The sequence below is a fragment of the Phocoena sinus genome, chromosome 3, assembly GCF_008692025.1.
Source record: "Phocoena sinus isolate mPhoSin1 chromosome 3, mPhoSin1.pri, whole genome shotgun sequence".
Taxonomy (NCBI): domain Eukaryota; kingdom Metazoa; phylum Chordata; class Mammalia; order Artiodactyla; family Phocoenidae; genus Phocoena; species Phocoena sinus.
In genome coordinates, this window is record NC_045765.1 from 164,717,008 (window position 1) to 164,734,630 (window position 17,623).

Here is a 17,623-nt window from a genome sequence, read left to right on the forward strand (position 1 = left end):
TCTTTATCAGATACCTACCTGGGACCATAATTACAACTAACTGTTCAGTGACCAACACATAAGGCTATTGGGATTTTTATTTTTAAACAGTGAAACGCACAAGTATAGTAAATTTTGTGTTGGGACGGGGGGGAAGCAAGGAAAGGAAACCTCCTCTCCTCCAGAGTGAACAACCAAAGGTAATCTTGTGATATGTTTCACTTGTTCGGGAATAGTTGATAAAAAGCGGAAACCCAACCCCAAAGGCTTGAAGGACACAGTTACTCGTTGAAAGAGAGACGTGTTCACACCTCAGTTCACTTAAAAATACATATGGAGCCTCATCCTACCTGCAGACGCTGTGGTAACTGCACTCTCCCCTCTGTATCATTGTGAGGGGTGCTGTTTATGTGTGTGTCCTAATTACTTCCTCTTCCCTACTGGGACCTTAACTTATAATATTAGTCTTTCTCATTTCTCAGTATCTGACACATTTTAATATGTAATATCTTACATATTTTAATATAGTAGTCAGTTAATAATTTTTTTTAATTGTGGAGGAGACTAGACTAGAACAAAGCAGAATAAGAAAATGCTCAAATTAATGTTGAAAACATGTAACGTTGACAAAGTTGTTAATTCCTGATCTTTCCCATCGGTTGCCCCTGCCCGTTCATTGACTACCAGTGAAAATAGGACTGATCGTGAGGACGTTTATTTGTGAATCAGGAGGCAGCCTGCCCCCATCGTGAAGCCACTCAAAGGAAAGACTGAGCATTCGTGGATAAGGGGAAAGGCTAGAGGATATTCGAGACTAAGGTGTACATGAGCTATCCCTACAGTTCTTTCAAGTCCAAATTCCATTCTTCTGTCTTTGGAAACATGACCTCATCAAAGCACAAAGAGGCAGGATTTAAGACTGACAGTCATACGTTGCACCCAGTGTTCTTCAGACCAAAGAGGTCTGATTGGAATTCTTTTCTTTTTGAATGCTGTAATGATTGGAATTTTTGACAAACCTAGTACGCTAACAGTGTCAAAGCTCGACCTGGTGAAAATCATTTCAAGGAGAAATGCTCTAAAAATGCTCTTTTACAAAGACCATCCTTCTAATAATAATACCAGAGTGCCTCTCACCACTTTTTCTTTTGCAGAAAGATTTCTTTCCTCCCTCCCAGAGATGCTGTCAGAACGAGGGTTGGCCACCCCAAGACAGATTCTGTAACACTTTCCATAAAAATGCTGCCAGTATTTGCTCAGTTACGTTATCTAAGGAACTGAGGAGTTTTGTTTATATTTTAAGATCAGCAAATGCCAAAAATACTAATGTGAATTGAATAACCTTTCCCAGTGTTACATTAAAACACTGATAGATCGTCCTTAAACATGTCTGCAGAACTTTTTAGATATTAAAGAAAACATTTATGTTCAGTAGCATTTTAGCATTGAGCCTATTTTATTTTGATTTAATTCCTGAAAGGTATAGTCCATATTGTACACCAAGCCTGAAGCCTTTGCTTTCCTGTCCTTCGCAGACCTGGGTTTGTTCTAGCTTCTCCGCTTACTACCTGTGTAGCCTTGGACAACCTGTCTGAGCCTCAGTTCTCTTATCTGTAAAACAGAATGAAGTATAACAGGGAAAGATGTTGGAAAAATGAAATGAGAACACTTGTGTCAATTACAGCATGGGTTTGAAGATTCATTCTGTTCACCAATCCTGTGTGCTCTAAGGCCACAGGTTCTTGGAATCTGCCCCATGGCTGGCCCCAGCAGTCACTGAAGAACACTACCCTCCCCAACCAAACCCTCCCCCTAGAAGTAGAGTTAGAGCTACTTTAGTTTAGGTCTTCAGTGTGAGCATCACCAAGTATGCAAATTACTGGACTCCACCAGTGATCTCAAGGTGAGGCCCAGCTATCTCCATGAACATGCCCTCCAGGTGATTCTGACAGTAGCCATAGCTTGAGAACCATTGTCCTACCTAGATCATTCTCTCTTTCCATCACCCTTCCCCACAGTTTCTAAATTTTTTCAGGCCCTTTGTACCTTTCATTAACTCATCTCCTCCAGCATCCCTCTAATAGCCTGTGCTGTCTCTCATTCAGTTACTGCAAAAGTTCTCTGCTGGAACTGAATCCTTAATCACGGTTGGAGAGGAAGACCAGAACACCCTCTCAGGTGGAATAACTAAAAGCACCCAAAAGATTCACCTTTGACTAGATTGTCTCATGCCTTTCGTACCTTCTGGAAGCTCTCTCTGTCTCCCAGCCGTGCATTTCATTACAAGGGGCCCCTTCTGTTGGCTTTAGCTCAGGCTGTGCCATTGTCGGAAGGAGTTTGGGCAACTCCTACCCATAAAAGGTGCCATAGGCAAACCGATGACTAAATTTTCACAGAAATCTCTGTGTTCTTAGAATAAATTTCTAGAAGTTTACCTCTGGCAGGGCCAAGGTAGGTATCTTTTTGAAGCAGGTGAAATTAGATCTCTAAAATACTTCAGTAAGTTGAAAGCGTTGTGTTTGAAAAGTATTTCAAACTTCTCAAAGAAGAAGAATCCTTTGAATCAAAGAGCTTCTGATTCCCTGGTCGATTGTAAATGAAGCAGACCTTGAAGACTTGGCCAAAGTCTCCCTTCTTAGCAGTCACAGGACTCTCACGGATCACGTGTTTGGAATTCTGCATTCTCCATTTAGAGAGTTTCCTTGCAGATATCTGTGACTCACCTAATTCTAGGATGCTTTTGTGGAGGCCGTCCCCCTGATTATATTCTTGGTAAACCTGAAAAGGCAAGGAAAGTGTTTTGGTTAAAACTATGAGAGGAGGTGACTACCATGAAGGGCGCTGACACATCCTTTTGCTTTGCAGGAATGTTAGTTCAGCCGGAGAGGAGGCCCGCAGGAGGATGCGGGAATGTGATGGGCTCACGGATGCGCTGCTCTACGTGATTCAGTCTGCGCTGGGGAGCAGCGAGATCGATAGCAAGGTTTGTTGAATTTGCATAGGTGAAGCATCTTAGAGAAGAAGGATGCCCAGGGGACCAAACAGTGGCTAACAAGGATGGAGAGTTAATGCGATGTTTACTACCTTCACTCTGAGATCTATATCGACGTTTAATCCTAGCCTAGACACTTAATGCTTGATTAGTAGTGAATAAAAATTTAGATTAAGTTATTGTAACTACAGGTGTTCCAGATGAGTGTATAAACTCTCACATACCAGGTTGCCCACAATCTTCTAGCTTTATTTTCTACAATCCATTGGCAAAAGAAAAAGAAATATTAAAACTACCTGAGAGTTGAATAATCCTATATTCTTACAAGATAGCTCTTGAACAACTTAATTTTGTCCAATGCCATGCAAGGAATGCCTGATGAAGTCTAAATAAATGCCGTCAAAATGCTACATAAACGAGCCTGTCAAAGCATCCATCATCAGCGTCCATTCAGTGCTTTATTTCGCAAACCAAAATAGAATTGGATGGGCTTCACCAGCGTTGAGCTATTTTGTTTTGTCTTCACTTGTCTTTTGATGAGTTTTGGTTCGTTTTCAATAAAAAATTTGTAATTTCCTAATATCCTGGTATCAACACAGACTTTACTGATGCTTTCAAGTAATACATGTGATGAATGTGATACCTTAATAAGACCTTAATACATGCGATACCTTAATAAGACCTTCTCTAGAGCCACTCTGTTGACATTTGGGTCCAGTTCTTTGCTGGGGGCTGCCCTGTGCACTGTAGGATGATGAGCGGCATCCCTGGTCTCCACCCACTAGATGCCAGTAGCATCCTTCCCGCAGCCCAGTTGTGACAAACAAAAATGGCTCCAGATATACCATAGGGAGCCAAAAATTGGCCCTGGTTCTGAACCAAAGCCTCAATCCCATGGTTTTTAATACCAACTCTTCTTCGGAATTGCCTTTGGAACATTTAATAAATTCATGTGCCTAGACCCCATCACAGCCCTCTGAGTGAATCTGAGTGTCCAACTCTCATCTCCGATTTCTATTCCTCTGAAAGTTCATCAGGTGATTCGATGTGCATCTTGGATTGAGAACCGCCTTAGTAGATACAGCTTTGAAATGGACACTAGTCGGCAATACGATATAATGTAACTTAGTTGTAAGGTCAGATAAAGAACAAATAAGAGCGATTTTATCCATTTAGTTACTCGTTGGCATGGGGATGATTTGCCATGGCACTTCTCTACACATTAGAGTGACGGAAAAATTGAGAAAATTACTAAAAAAAACTAGAAAACTAAATTACTAGAAAAGCTAGAAAATTCCTGATGCCTGAGCCCTACTCCCTAAAGTTTAGGACCCATGATCTTTTCTGGGACTCTAGCCCTTTGAGTACCAGCTGACTCCAGTTATGACACTGGCTATCATTTTATCACTGCCACTCAGTTACATTTGCATCCATTCATTTACCGTATATGACATCAATCTCAAAAGTGAAATATGATAGAAAAGATTTAATCAACCTCTCTTGTAAATGCCCTTAACAGCCATTTTAGACCTTTTAATATCATTGACAGGAAAATTAAGTCCCTGAAGAAACAACCAGTCAAGATGTCTTGAGTATTTACAGATACCTGTTAACACAATAGAGGAATTTTGAAAAGAGCTACTGAAGGTAATTCATAATTCACAGAGGCTGCAATGCTAAGCATCTTAATTTTCAAAGTGGTAAAGACTAACGCAGGGGATGCTAAGCCTATGGATACCAAGCAAGCTTTACTAGTGTCTGGGCCTTGTAGTTGAGAATAAAATAAGAGTCAACGGCCTCTTGTCTTGGTCCAGTGCCCACCACTGGGTGAGTAAGGCAGCCTTCAGGAGCATGGTCCAAAATCAGAGTGCTGTGAGGCATGCACATCTTTCTTCTGATGTGTCAGAGGACCAGACTCCTCAATCTCTCGGGAGACCTTGGAGATTCTCCTTGTTAATGTCCACATTTCCCCCAAAAGAGGAAACTGAAAGACTGAGGACCATTTAGGGCTGGAGTCAGAAAACTTAGATATTCCTTGAAATCATGCCATTTGCAGCAACATGGATGGACCTAGAGAAGCTCATACTAAGTGAAGTGAGTCAGACAAAGACAAATATCTGATACCGCTTATATGCAGACTCTAAAAAATATGATGCAAATGAACTTATTTACAAAACAGAAGCAGACTCACAGACTTAGAAAACAAAATTATGGTTACCAAAGGGGAAAGATGGGAGGGAGAGGGGATAAATTGGGAGTTTGGGATTGATGTACACACCACTATATTTAAAATAAATAATCAACAAGGACCTACTGTAGAGCACAAGGAACTCTGCTCAATATTCTGTAATAAACTAAATGGGAAAAGAATTGGAGAAAGAATAGATACACGTATATGTATAACTGAATCTCTTTGCTGTACACCTGAAACTAACACAACATTGTGAATCAACGATGCTCCAATAGAAAATAAAGATTAAAAGAAGAAAAAACAGAAGACTCAGATATTCCTGATTGAGCAGCAAGAATGCTAAGCTTGGCCCCAGGAGCGTGCTGGAAAATGTGCCATCTCTTCCTCCCGATGACCAAGGACAGGACCCGGGTGACCTCAGCTTTGAGACAAGGAGGATCCTTATAGCTGTTGAAAGGATCAAATGTGATAAACTACTCAGCAGTGCTCTGCTGGCCAGAATGTGCTATTGAGTTTTAACGTATTATTATTGTCCCATCACTTTCCACTCAGCCCTCTGCTTGGCCACTTCTTCTCAGTGACAAGTTAGAGGAGGGAAAAATGTGTGCACGCTGTCTTTGAGGCCAGCGAAGTTAATGAGTGAAAGAGCCTGGATTCCACGCACGCTCTCAGCTCAGCTTCGGGTAACTGAAACAGTTTGTTGAAAGGGTAACATATGGTGGAGCGTTCTACAGACAGCTTCCAAATTAGCCCTTTCTAATAGAAAATAAGGAGTCAAAATGACCCTGGTGACCAAGAGGAACTACGAAAGCTCTGTTGACAGCAATGGATATGGAAACCAAAACCACCAGCTGCCACCCACCTTCTGCTGGTGTCCCCAAGGAGGGCGGTGCCCGTCTTCCTTTTTTTCTTTTTTTCCTGCCCCTGCAGAGGAAAGCTCTTGACTTGGTAACCCTGCCAAACCAAGCTTAAGGAGAGATAAGTTCAACCCCTGGGGCCACCCCCATCCATCCCTCTCTACCACTTCCTCTGTCTCCCTTCCGCCCTCCCCATCCCCACTCTGTCTCTCCTTCCTCTCCCGCCATCCAGCTTCTCTCAGAATCATCCCTCAGCCACAGGTAGATTATAAAACATTTCTCAAAACGGCGGATTTATTCCCCAGTGGTCATTTGTTAAACAGAGGCATGGAGGTGCCCCAGGGAACATGAACAGCAGTATGAGAAAGGAGTTTATTCTCCCAAGTCTTTGATGTAAGAAAAATCAGTTTGAGCTGATTTAAAACTCGTTCTGACTTATGCCATAACATTTTCTTTTCAGGGAGAGACTTTTCTCCCTTTCATGCATTGCCCTGTGTTTACCTGCTTTCATGCCAGTTCCTTTTTTGATGCTGAGAGGATGCTTGAAATAGAAAATCAGGTTGACTCAAAGCCTGTGGGATTAGCTGCCCATGAAACCTTGAGAAGCTGACAAGAAAGGCTTGGAATGGCAAAGGTGCCGAAATATACCCTGAAAACTGGTTTTCCTGCTTGGTTTTCCTGCCCACAGTAGTCATGTCAAACATATACAGTGCCTTTTGCCAGATTCCAGTCATAGGTGGGAACAGTGCAGGATCTGGACCCTGACAGCTCTCACTGCCCTTCCAGTCCCAACCTAGGACTAGAAAAAGTGGTGCAATCTGGTATAAGTTACTGAAAGCTTCAGACCTCATCTGTAAAATGGAATGATCTTCCCTGCCTTGAATGGTGGCTGTCACACAGCTGGTGCCTGAAAAGTGATAGCCAAGTTGGCATGCTTTTAAAAAGACAGCTTATCTCTTCTTTTTCAGATTTTGTGTGCCTGAAACTGACATGACATTGTAAATCAACTATACTTCAATAAAAAAATTTAAACTTAAACTTAAAAAATAAAATAAAACTTATCTCAGTTCAATTTTTTTTCCATCATTATCTTGTCCTTTGTAAAAATTTGGTATTTTTTTCCTCTTCCCTCGGTTCCTCAAATCCAGGACAAAGGTCAAAAGGTTGATGCACTGGTCTGAATGTTTGGTTCCCCCAAAATCCATATGTTGAGACCTAATCTCCGATTTGGCAGTGGGGACTTTGGGAGGAAATAGAAGCACAGAGAGGTTTCACACTTTGGCCAAGGTCACACAGCTCATTAAATGGCAGAGCCAGGACTCCATCATGGACCCATTAGATCTAAGTCACAAGCTCTGGACCTCCCAGGAGTACCATCTCCACCATTGTTAATGATCTAAATCCTTGTATAGCACTTGCTGTGTGCCAGGAACTCTTCTCAGTACCTACATACCAGGTTAGTTTCCTGTTGCTGCTATAACAAATAGCCACAAACATAGCAGCTTAAAAACACAAACCTATTATCTTACCATCTTAGAGATCAGGAGTCCAAAATGGGTCTTTTGGGGCTAAAATCAAGTGTCCACAGGGCTGAATTCCTTCTGGAGGCTCAAGGGAGGCATCTGTTTCCTTGTCTTTACAGCTTCTCAAGGCCGCCCACATTCCTTGTCTCATGGCCCCTTCCTGCATCTCTAAAGCCAGCAATAGCAGGTCACGTCCTTCTCACGGGGTTTCACTCTAACTCTTCTGCCTCCCTCTTTTGTTTATAGGACCCTCAGGATTCCATGCCCCACCCCCCCCCAGATAATCCAGGGTAATCTCCCCAACTGATTAGCAACCTTAATTCCCTCCACCACATAACCTGACGTATTCACAGGTTTCAGAGACTAAGATGTCGACATCTTTGGGGCAGAGAGCTTTATTCTGCCTATCACATGTAAATACTCTAATTCCCCTATTCCACACAGCAGCCTAGAACGTGGCCACTATTATGGCCGTCTTACAGAGGAGGTTATGGTCATGGAGATATTGGGTGCACTGTCCAAGTCACACAGCCAGTGGTCAGAGACCTAGGGTTCTACAGGTATCCAGCTCTATGTGTGTCCTTAACCACTGTTTAATGCTCCTGCCAGGAAAATCAGCATGGAAACACTGATGCCCCCGGGTGAACACAGAACCCGGCTTGCCTGGGGCCACCCTGGTTTGCACCTCTTGCCCTGTTTCACCCCTAGAAAGTGCCCTGGTAGATGGTAAGTGTTAGTGTCACCCTCCCAGAGCTGACAGAAATCCAGTTATCTGTGCTTTTGGTGGTTCAGAGCCCTAGTCCCCATGCGGCCATTGTCCGTAAGTGGACGCCATCTGGGACCTCTCGTGGTTGTGGGTTCTTCCTCGCTCACAAATGAATTTCAATCAAAGGCAGCTGCTTAGAAAAGGACCTCTTGTTGATAAGTAGTATTTGGGGGGTGAGAAAAGGTCTTAAGACTTTTTCAAGCTTCTCTAAAGTCTTTCCACTGTGGCTGTCAAGGGAGCCATTAGGGGCAGCGGCTACATGCATCCAAAGAAAAATGTGTGTGTAAAGACGATTGCTTTTCTGGGTGGAGGAGTGCTGGTTAGTTTTTATTCACTCCTCCTCCTTTTTTTTTTTTTTGGATTCTCCAGACCGTTGAAAACTGTGTGTGCATTTTAAGGAACCTTTCGTACCGGCTGGCAGCGGAAACGTCTCAGGGACAGCACCTGGGCACAGATGAGCTGGACGGGCTGCTCTGTGGTGAGGCCAATGGCAAAGATGCAGAGAGCTCCGGGTGCTGGGGCAAGAAGAAGAAGAAAAAGAAATCTCAAGATCAGGTGATGTGGGGACTCGCAGCTGCATGCAATCTTCCCTTGCCCTAATCCCAACATGCATGTTTCGTCTGTGTCAGCAGGTGCAGGGCTCTGCGTTTCTAACACGCGGTCACATCACTAATGCGTCTGCACAGGCTTTCCGTGGGGATTTCATAGCTGAGACAGTGGAGCATTACATGACTCCCCTCAGGTTCTGCAGCCATGCCAAGATAGGAAATTTCAAAAAGGGAAAGAGCCGCTTGAGTCCAGGGCAAGCTCTAAGGTTCCAGCTCACACAGTCGAGTCAGATGCAGGCGCTGATTCTTCTGTGTCGATGCACACATTTATTGTGGTCCTTGCGGGGGCCAGGCGGGTGCCTTGCAGGTGGTACAGTTCCACAGGATAGGTGTGGTCTAAGAAGGGAAGCTGTGGAGAGAGGCGCAGAAATCCAACATATATTGTATAGGTCATTTGGGAACTTTTGGACATGCAATCTTGCACTTATTGTTGGAAAACGGAATAATTCACAGCCCTCCCAACAGAATGACATTAGAAGCTTGGCCTTGGGGGGCAATTCCGGTTACTCCAGATAGCTGTCCGGCTGGAGAGGCCTCTTCAAAATGGAACGTCCTTTCCTCCAGCAGCTGTCGGTTGCCCTGCATTGAAGTAAAGGCCCACAGGCTGTGATTCTCAGCCTTGGCAAAAACAGAACAGCCTCCAGCCCTGCCCCTCGGGAGCCTCTGGGAGGTAGAACCCCTCACCCACCAGGCCCCCAGGTAAGGGAGTAATTAGAAAAAGTGCCCGTCCTGTGGCTGCCAGAAACCCCTGCTACTGAGATCTTCCCGTCTCCTCCGGACACTGTGGTCATGTTCCCAGCCTTCCCCTGACACTGTGGTTATACCTCCAGCCTTGCCCTGGACGCTATGGTTGTATCTCCAGCTGCTGAGGGTCCTATAAACCCAAGATCTGACTGTCCTCAGGAGTGGATGACTGAGAAAGTGGGACAGAATCCCCAACATGCTCTCTTGCCAGGTTTTTAATTCAAAATAAATTTTCAAAGATATCTGTTTAGGTCACAGCACACTATTTTCTAAACTCTTTTTGGAGAAGTTTAACTCCGAGTGAGGGTTAAAGGAACTATTTTATTCATGGTAAGGATTAATGGGAATGTGTCCTTAAATATAATTCCTACATTTAACCTGAATGTGTCAGTGTTAGCATTTTTGTAGGTTACAGTTCTCAAGATGTTTGTAGCCCCTGAGGCTCCAGGTCTTTCTACAGCTTCTGGATCTGTATATTCCAGCTTAAACACGCCTATAATTTAGGAGATACAGGCTCATTGCCTCTTTGACGGTGACCTTCCACTCTGAGAAATAAATCCCCAGCCCTGCTTTTTCTCCTGTCCTGGATCAGTACTCTGTGTCTTCCATCTCCCCCTGAACTGGAGGAGCCTTTTGGGGGTATTGAGCCATGGTTCTTAATTCTGCCTCTTAGAACCCACCTACCAGGGGGTTTGCAGTGGTTAGCCAGCACCTGCCATGTGCCAAGTATTATACTAAGTGATGTCACACACTTCATTTATCCTACCTCGTACTTAAGGGCGCCAAACGATTACGGGTTCTGAATATTTTTCAATATCAAATAAGTTAAAGATGGCCTAACAAAGGCACGTGGGTTCTTCTCATGGTTTCCTTTTGTGGTATTGTATACCATGGGGCCCAGTCCCTACACTGCTTTACCCTGGAAAGCAAGCTCAATAAAGTTGAAAGGAAGAAAAGCCTACGGGCAAGAATACAGTCTACCCTGTGATCAAAATCACCTGAATCTCACCTACAACCTAATGATTCAGAACCTCTGGGATGGGCCCAGGCAACTTTGGAAATCAGATTTGTGGAAGTCCATTAATATGACATTAGCCTTGGCAGGCAGGATGAAAGAAAGAAAGAGAGAAAGAGAGAGGGAGGGAGGGAGGAAGAAAGAAAAGAAAGAAAGAAAAACTTTAAACTGAGGTTAAATTCACTCTGATTTCATGGTTTCCTCTTTAGTCTATGGCTTAGATTTTGAAGCACACCCTTCTGATAGCTTCTGTGCCTGGCCCTGGTGTCTCCTTTGGTAAGATTCTGCCCCGACACTGAACCCTTTCCCCAACTCTGCCAAGGTGTGCTCACGTGGCTTGAGGTCTTTCAAATGACAGGTGAGATTAGGAGTTGATTGGGTCCAGAGAAGCCAGGGGTCAGAAGAGAACATTCATGAACATCACCCCAAGATAGAGCCCTTCTTCCAAGGTGCTTAGCTGCTTCCATGAAACCTCATGGTGAGCAATATTCCACCTCAGAACGCTGTACTTCAAACCATAATTTATGACATCAGTGAGCTCTTTTCTAAGTTCAGTCCGCTAAAATGATGAGTAGAATCTTATGATTTTTGCCTGAAATCTAAATGAAAATGTGTACAGTCTGTTCCATTTTTCTTCTTACAATATTCTTTTAAGGGAGAAAAAAAGAATTTCTTTAAGAAAGTTTTGCTGAAACCACCGTAAGTTAAAATACAATGGAACTTTGTTGTTTATAAAGAAGCTTCAAAGTTATTTCAACCAAATGATAGTTTTAAAAAATGTTTTCAAACTGTTCTCCTACATAATATAAAAATATTTTGAAGTGCAAGGAAATTCAGTATCAAGCTTAATGAGGATGTAAACAGATGGAGTGTTAGGTTTGCAGCTATAAAAATGGTCAGATATAATACATCCCCTGGAATCTCTACTGCTCATAAAGTCAGTCTCTTTAAAGAATAGGTAGTGATTATAGAAAGTGTATAATACAAAGTGAAATGAAGAAAGAGGTATATAGATATAGATACAATGCAGATAAAACCTGGCCAGTTTAGTAAAATATGTGTCATATGCAAATTCAAACTATGCATGTACAAAAAATACGTTTTTTTAGAAAAAGTGCAGTACATCAAAGATGATAGAAGCTAGTGACTGATTCTTCTTATATGTATTGTAAATTTTCTACAATGGGCATTACAATTGTAATCTTTTCAAATATTATTTTAAAATCATATTCAAAAAGGAACCAACTGACCAAGTCAGTGTTTGTTTATGCAAATGTATATGCTTTTTTCTCTTAAATTTGAGTTGCCTCAGAGAAAGGCGTAAGATAAAATGAAAAGTTATCTAATCCACGGCAGATCCTTACCAGGACAGAGGAGCCAGAGGTTTTACCAGGAAGCAAAAGTGATGAAAATCATAATATTGGTTTAGTGATTGACTCTGTCACTTGCTGAATTCCAGAAATTTATGTTGACTTTCACCTTGGGCATTGGTATTCTGTACCTTTGGAAAATACTATACTTTGCAGGTCAGATTTAGTTATAATAAAAATCTTGCAAACTTTCTTTTAGATCCTTGATAGGGATAATTCAAGAAAATATATGATACAGAACCATCAGATGTAAGCCCCTGTGTGTGGCTGTATTGGACACTTCTGTGCATCGTATTCTGGTCCAAAAGGACGTTGCAAATTCATTAATTTCTGACTTTGTGTTCAGTGCCTATCGCTGAATTATAAGAAATGACTGGTTTCTCTAGTAGCTCTTTTCAATTAGACCCTCTGCCAAAGCAGTCTACATGTCATGTGCCAAGAGGCATATCTCACCCAGCACAGTCCTCACCGCTGCTGGCAGGGCTTTGTGCCAGCAGCCTGGCAGAGCAGGGCAGGGGTGGCAATCCGAAGATTGAGGTCCAGGGAAATAGCAGCAGACAAAATTGATTTAGCTGCTTTCCCACTCTTTGTAGAAATAAGCATTTTTGTTTTTCGATTTGGCATGTGGCCAAGGTTCCCGCGATGGTGTCCGGGGATCAGTGGTGCTCAAACATGGATGAGAGGTAACAGGATACTGCTGGCTGATGGCCTGAGCAGACCTGGGCCTTCAAGACCTACTCTGTGTGAACTTGACTGTGTACAGAGAAACCCGCAGTGAAAAACAGAAGTAAAACAAGCGAGATCCCCTAGAGTTCAAAAATCTCTCTTCTGCTTGAATCACCTCTGAATTTTTTAGTTCACAGGGGTATTTATATAGCCACATGGGTGAGGATGTAAACCTATCAGAATTCAAAGGTGATTCTGATCCAGCATTTTTATATGATCAACTTTCTCCCTCTCCTGATAATCTTTGTTTAGTGAGCTGGGATCAGTTTAAGAGAAGAATTATTACTCTTTTTCATCTCTTTTCTAGGTTGTTGATGCCAAACGCATAGATTGTGGGAAGTTTCACTTGAGATATCAGCATGATATCTTATCCACAAAAGCAGTAGTATTGGGCTTCCGTGTAAAACCTTTAAGACCCCTTAATTTCTTCCATGACTATAGATGTCTCCACAGAAGCTCAAGGCCTTTAACCTGCATGCTTTCCCAGAGCAGCCCAGCCCAGCCCAGCCCAGCCCAACCCAGCCCAGCCCAGCCCAGCCCAGTGCAGCCCAGCCCAGCACAGCCCAGCACAGCCCAGCACAGCCCAGCACAGCCCAGCCCAGCACAGCCCAGCACAGCCCAGCACAGCACAGCCCAGCACAGCACAGCCCAGCACAGCCCAGCACAGCACAGCCCAGCCCAGCCCAGCCCAGCCCAGCCCAGCTCAGCCCAGCCCAGCACAGCACAGCACAGCCCAGCACAGCCCAGCACAGCCCAGCACAGCACAGCCCAGCACAGCCCAGCACAGCCCAGCACAGCACAGCCCAGCACAGCACAGCCCAGCACAGCACAGCACAGCCCAACCCAGCCCAGCCCAGCCCAGCCCAGCCCAGCTCAGCCCAGCCCAGCACAGCACAGCCCAGCACAGCCCAGCACAGCACAGCACAGCACAGCCCAGCACAGCCCAGCCCAACCCAGCACAGCACAGCCCAGCACAGCACAGCCCAGCACAGCACAGCACAGCATAGCACAGCCCAGCACAGCCCAGCACAGCACAGCCCAGCACAGCCCAGCACAGCCCAGCCCAACCCAGCACAGCCCAGCCCAGCCAGCCCAGCCCAGCCCGGCGTCCCGCAGGCCATCTCCTCACTTATGCTCACGCTGCTCCTCTATCCAGCGTTCCCCTTCCCTTCTTCCACTCCTTGGAGAATCATCCTTTAAAACCAAGTAAAACATCACTTTCACCCTTTCAAGAGTTCTCCCAAGTAAAAAGTGAATCCTTCTCTAATCTGGATCTGCATGGTTTTATTTAAACTTCTCCTCCAATGCTCATCACATTGTCAGTCACATACAGCTGTTGATCTCCTAGAGGGAGAATTTTCTGAGGGGCAAGACTGTGTGGGTCTTCTTTCCATCTTTGACATCTAGCCCAAGGCCCAGCACCAGCTGTGCTGAATGGCAGTCCAGCTGTGGTCCACTGGGCCTCTAGCTCTTGCTGTGGCGTTGTTGCCAGTCAGTGGTCCCAGCCTCATCCATTGTCTTCTTGGGACACTTGGCCTCCCACGGCTGCTGTGAGCCAGGAGCACTGCATAGCCCTTCTCTTTCCGTTTGTGGTTCAGGCTGTTCCTCAGCTTCTCAGGGCAGTGCTGCATTTTATTACCTTCTGACTCTGTGATCACCAGCAAACCTAATGAACACTCTAGATCTTGATAATCATCTAAGAACTTGCAGTTCATGTCAACAAGTGTAGATGCATGTATCTCAAAGTACCCCTGGAGAAGCAGTACTTTGATCACACCAGACTAAAAGATGCTTAGTTCTGAAGATATCAGTGTGTGACATACATAAATGGGATTAGATGCCATGAAATCCCATACCCTGAAAAGTTTCCTTGGAGTTTCAGGACTTTGTATTGAGACTCACACATAGCCCACTGTGTCCCATGGATGCTGTTGGCCCAGAAGTGAGACTCTGAGAATAAATAGAATAAATAGCAATCAATGTCCCAAAGCACAAAAAAAAATAGCAATCAATGTCCCAAAGCACAAAAATGAATTTTATTGTTAGTTTAAATCAGTACATTGCAGATTTGAATTTTAAACTTACTTAAATTTTAAATAAGTTTCTCCTTGAGACAAAATATATATTAATTATAAGTAAAAATATTATATCTATAAAAATATTTAAATCACTTCAAAAAATTTTATAAATATTTATATTAATAAATACATGTACACGTGATATGTAAATAATATACGAGTAAAACAGCAATAAGCTACAAGAAGAAAATAATGCACACACCCCCATCATCTTCCTTTCTAGTGTGAGCCACAATAAAAATTTATACCTGGGCCTCTAATCCTCTCTGATCTCTTTCTCTCTGTATTTATGCATAGCTTTGTTTAACCTTTCAAAGTACAATTATACGATATTGGTTGGAGTGTGAGTTAAAACACATCATACCACATCAGACAGCCAAGTTCATAGTGACTTAGAGAAGACAAGTGTGTTTCCCGCTAATGTAAAAGTCGGCGCTGCTGGCAGCTCTGGTCTGTAGAATCTCCGGAGGCTCCTTAGATCTGTCATGCTCACCTCTTCAGGATGCTGCCCTCCTCCTCATGGTCCAAAGATGGCTCTGTATCCAGAGTCCAGGAGAAGAAATGGAGCCAAGAAGACAGAGGGGAGTACCCTTTCCTCTAGAACTGCCCCCGCTGAATGTCACACACATCACTGTTGCCTACACCCTCTCCATCTGGACGGGACACATTAGCACCTGAGTTGCAGGGGTGACTGGGATGTGTAGTCAGTCACCTGTTGTGTAGATCAACCGTGACCCTAGGTGAACCTTGGGCATTCTCTTAACCAAAGGGAAAAGGGGTACAGTGGCATACTAAGGGGGTGCAGTAGGAGTTCTCTACCTCAGTAAGGAGGGGTATTTTATCATTGAAATGGTTTAGAATTGTCTGCACAGGGTAATAAGAAAGACCAACTTTCATACATTTTGCTGTTTGCAAATTCTCTGCAGACAGTGTAGCCCCCGATTACCTGCAGCCAGGTGACTGGCACACCACTGAATGGAAAGACAGGTGTGGGTGCTCCACCCACCCTGCCTCGCTCTGCAGGCTGTTGTAGACACTTTATCACTTGGCTCTGCGTGACCTCTCTCCTTGCCAGTAAATAGTCATCTACACCAGAATATGGAAAGGCTACCAAGAATTCCATTGTAGGGGCCTGCCGTGTTGTATGAACCAGTCCCCGATGATCAGAAAATTAGGTTGCTCCCAAATTTTAACTAACATAAACTGCAATCAACATCCGTGTAGTTAAGTCTCGCCTATATCCTTAATCACTTCTCAGGGATAAATTCTTAAAAGTAAAACATCTAGTTTTACTTTTACAGAGAATGCTTTTCAGGCTCTGGCGACATAGCCAAAATTTGTCTTAATCACTCTGGATGCCAGTGACACACAGTGTGAGTACATTTTGATTTGCTTTATTATCACCTGATGGATCTGCCCCTTTGTGACATGCTTGATGCTTTTAAGTCCTCGTTTCCTAATATCACAGGTGGTTTTTCTTTCTTCCAGGCAGTTTCCATTTCCTTATTAGTAACCATACTTTCTCGTTTGTGGCTTAATACCATTTCCTTTCTGACCATCTGCTGATTTCAGCTGCCGCTCATCCCTCACGGCTGGTAGCAGTGTAGTCTCGCTCTGCTGTCACCTCCCCGTTTGCCAGGAGTTTGGTGACTCAAGACATGCTATTTCATGTCCTCAAAGCAATAAATCGCATGCGCCCACAAAGACCACGGCTGCACGGTTTTGTGCGGTGACTGTCCTTTGCCACTCCCTGTGAATGAGTGAGATGCTTCTCCTTCTTCTGCGCCTCTCATATAAAATTTATCCTATCACCTAGAAATGCTGCTTTTCCACTTTCAGTGGATTTACAGACTTAACGCTCAATTTTGGGTGTCTCATTTAGTTTGTGTTTACATTTTACCATTCGGTACTCCACGCCATCAGTCAATAGTCTGTGTCTTACAGACTAGACCTGGGTTTCTCAACCTTGGCACTGTTGACATTTGGAGCCGGGTAATTCCCTGTTGTAGGTCTATCCTGGGCATTGTGGGATGTTTATCAGCATCACTGGCTTCTACCCAGTAGACACCAATCAATAGCACTGCTTTCCCTAGTTGTGACAACCAAAACTGTCTCCAGACATTGCCAGCTATCCCCTTGGGTGTTAAAATCACTCCAATTGAAAACCACTGTATTAGACTGTTTTTGAGGGATGTATCACCAAAGATGTAAACAAACAAGACTACAGGACTACCTCAAGGAAGTTGGCGAGTCAGGGACAGAGTCCCTTGAAAAAGCAGGTAGTGGGGTGAGTCATAGCCCAGGTTTCCCTAGATGTGGATGAGAAGTTAGGAGCAGAGAGAATTCTAGGTGAGCATTACTAGTGTTCCAGTTGGTTCCATCAGGATGACTTGGGGAAGCGGCGAGCGAGCCCGGTGATGTAGACCAGACTTGATAACACTCCTCTGTGGTCACAACACAGTGGCCGCCTTGTGCCAATGTCTGGAGCCCGCAGCATCACCCACCTCCCTTCCGCCTTCTTCTGAGGGGTGTGTGCCCACACAGGCACGGAGGTGAGTCAGCAAGTCTGTCCCTGAACGTCTTTTGTTCTGAAGGCTTGTTTGGGAAACACCATAGCCGATCTCACCTTTAAGACAGGTTTCTAAGCTCTCAAATGCAAAATTCCCCATATCTTTTACAAGGAGAGCCTGGAGACACATGTACCACATGAATACGAGTCATTGGCCGTCACCTCTGTCCTCTCTTTCTGTAGGTTCAGCCTCCCTGTAGTCGAC

The 17,623-nt window shown here is 44.1% G+C and overlaps 1 protein-coding gene across 2 annotated transcripts in view; it reads left to right on the forward strand.

Moving 5' to 3' along the window:
- CTNND2 (catenin delta 2) overlaps window positions 1–17,623 on the forward strand; it is a 944,584-nt gene that overhangs the window by 799,850 nt on the left and 127,111 nt on the right. For both annotated transcript variants that reach the window (XM_032628308.1, XM_032628309.1), the window contains 2 exons: window positions 2,845–2,962; window positions 8,678–8,863. In XM_032628308.1, coding sequence (XP_032484199.1) covers window positions 2,845–2,962; window positions 8,678–8,863 — 304 coding nt within the window. The remainder of the gene's footprint in view (window positions 1–2,844; window positions 2,963–8,677; window positions 8,864–17,623) is intronic.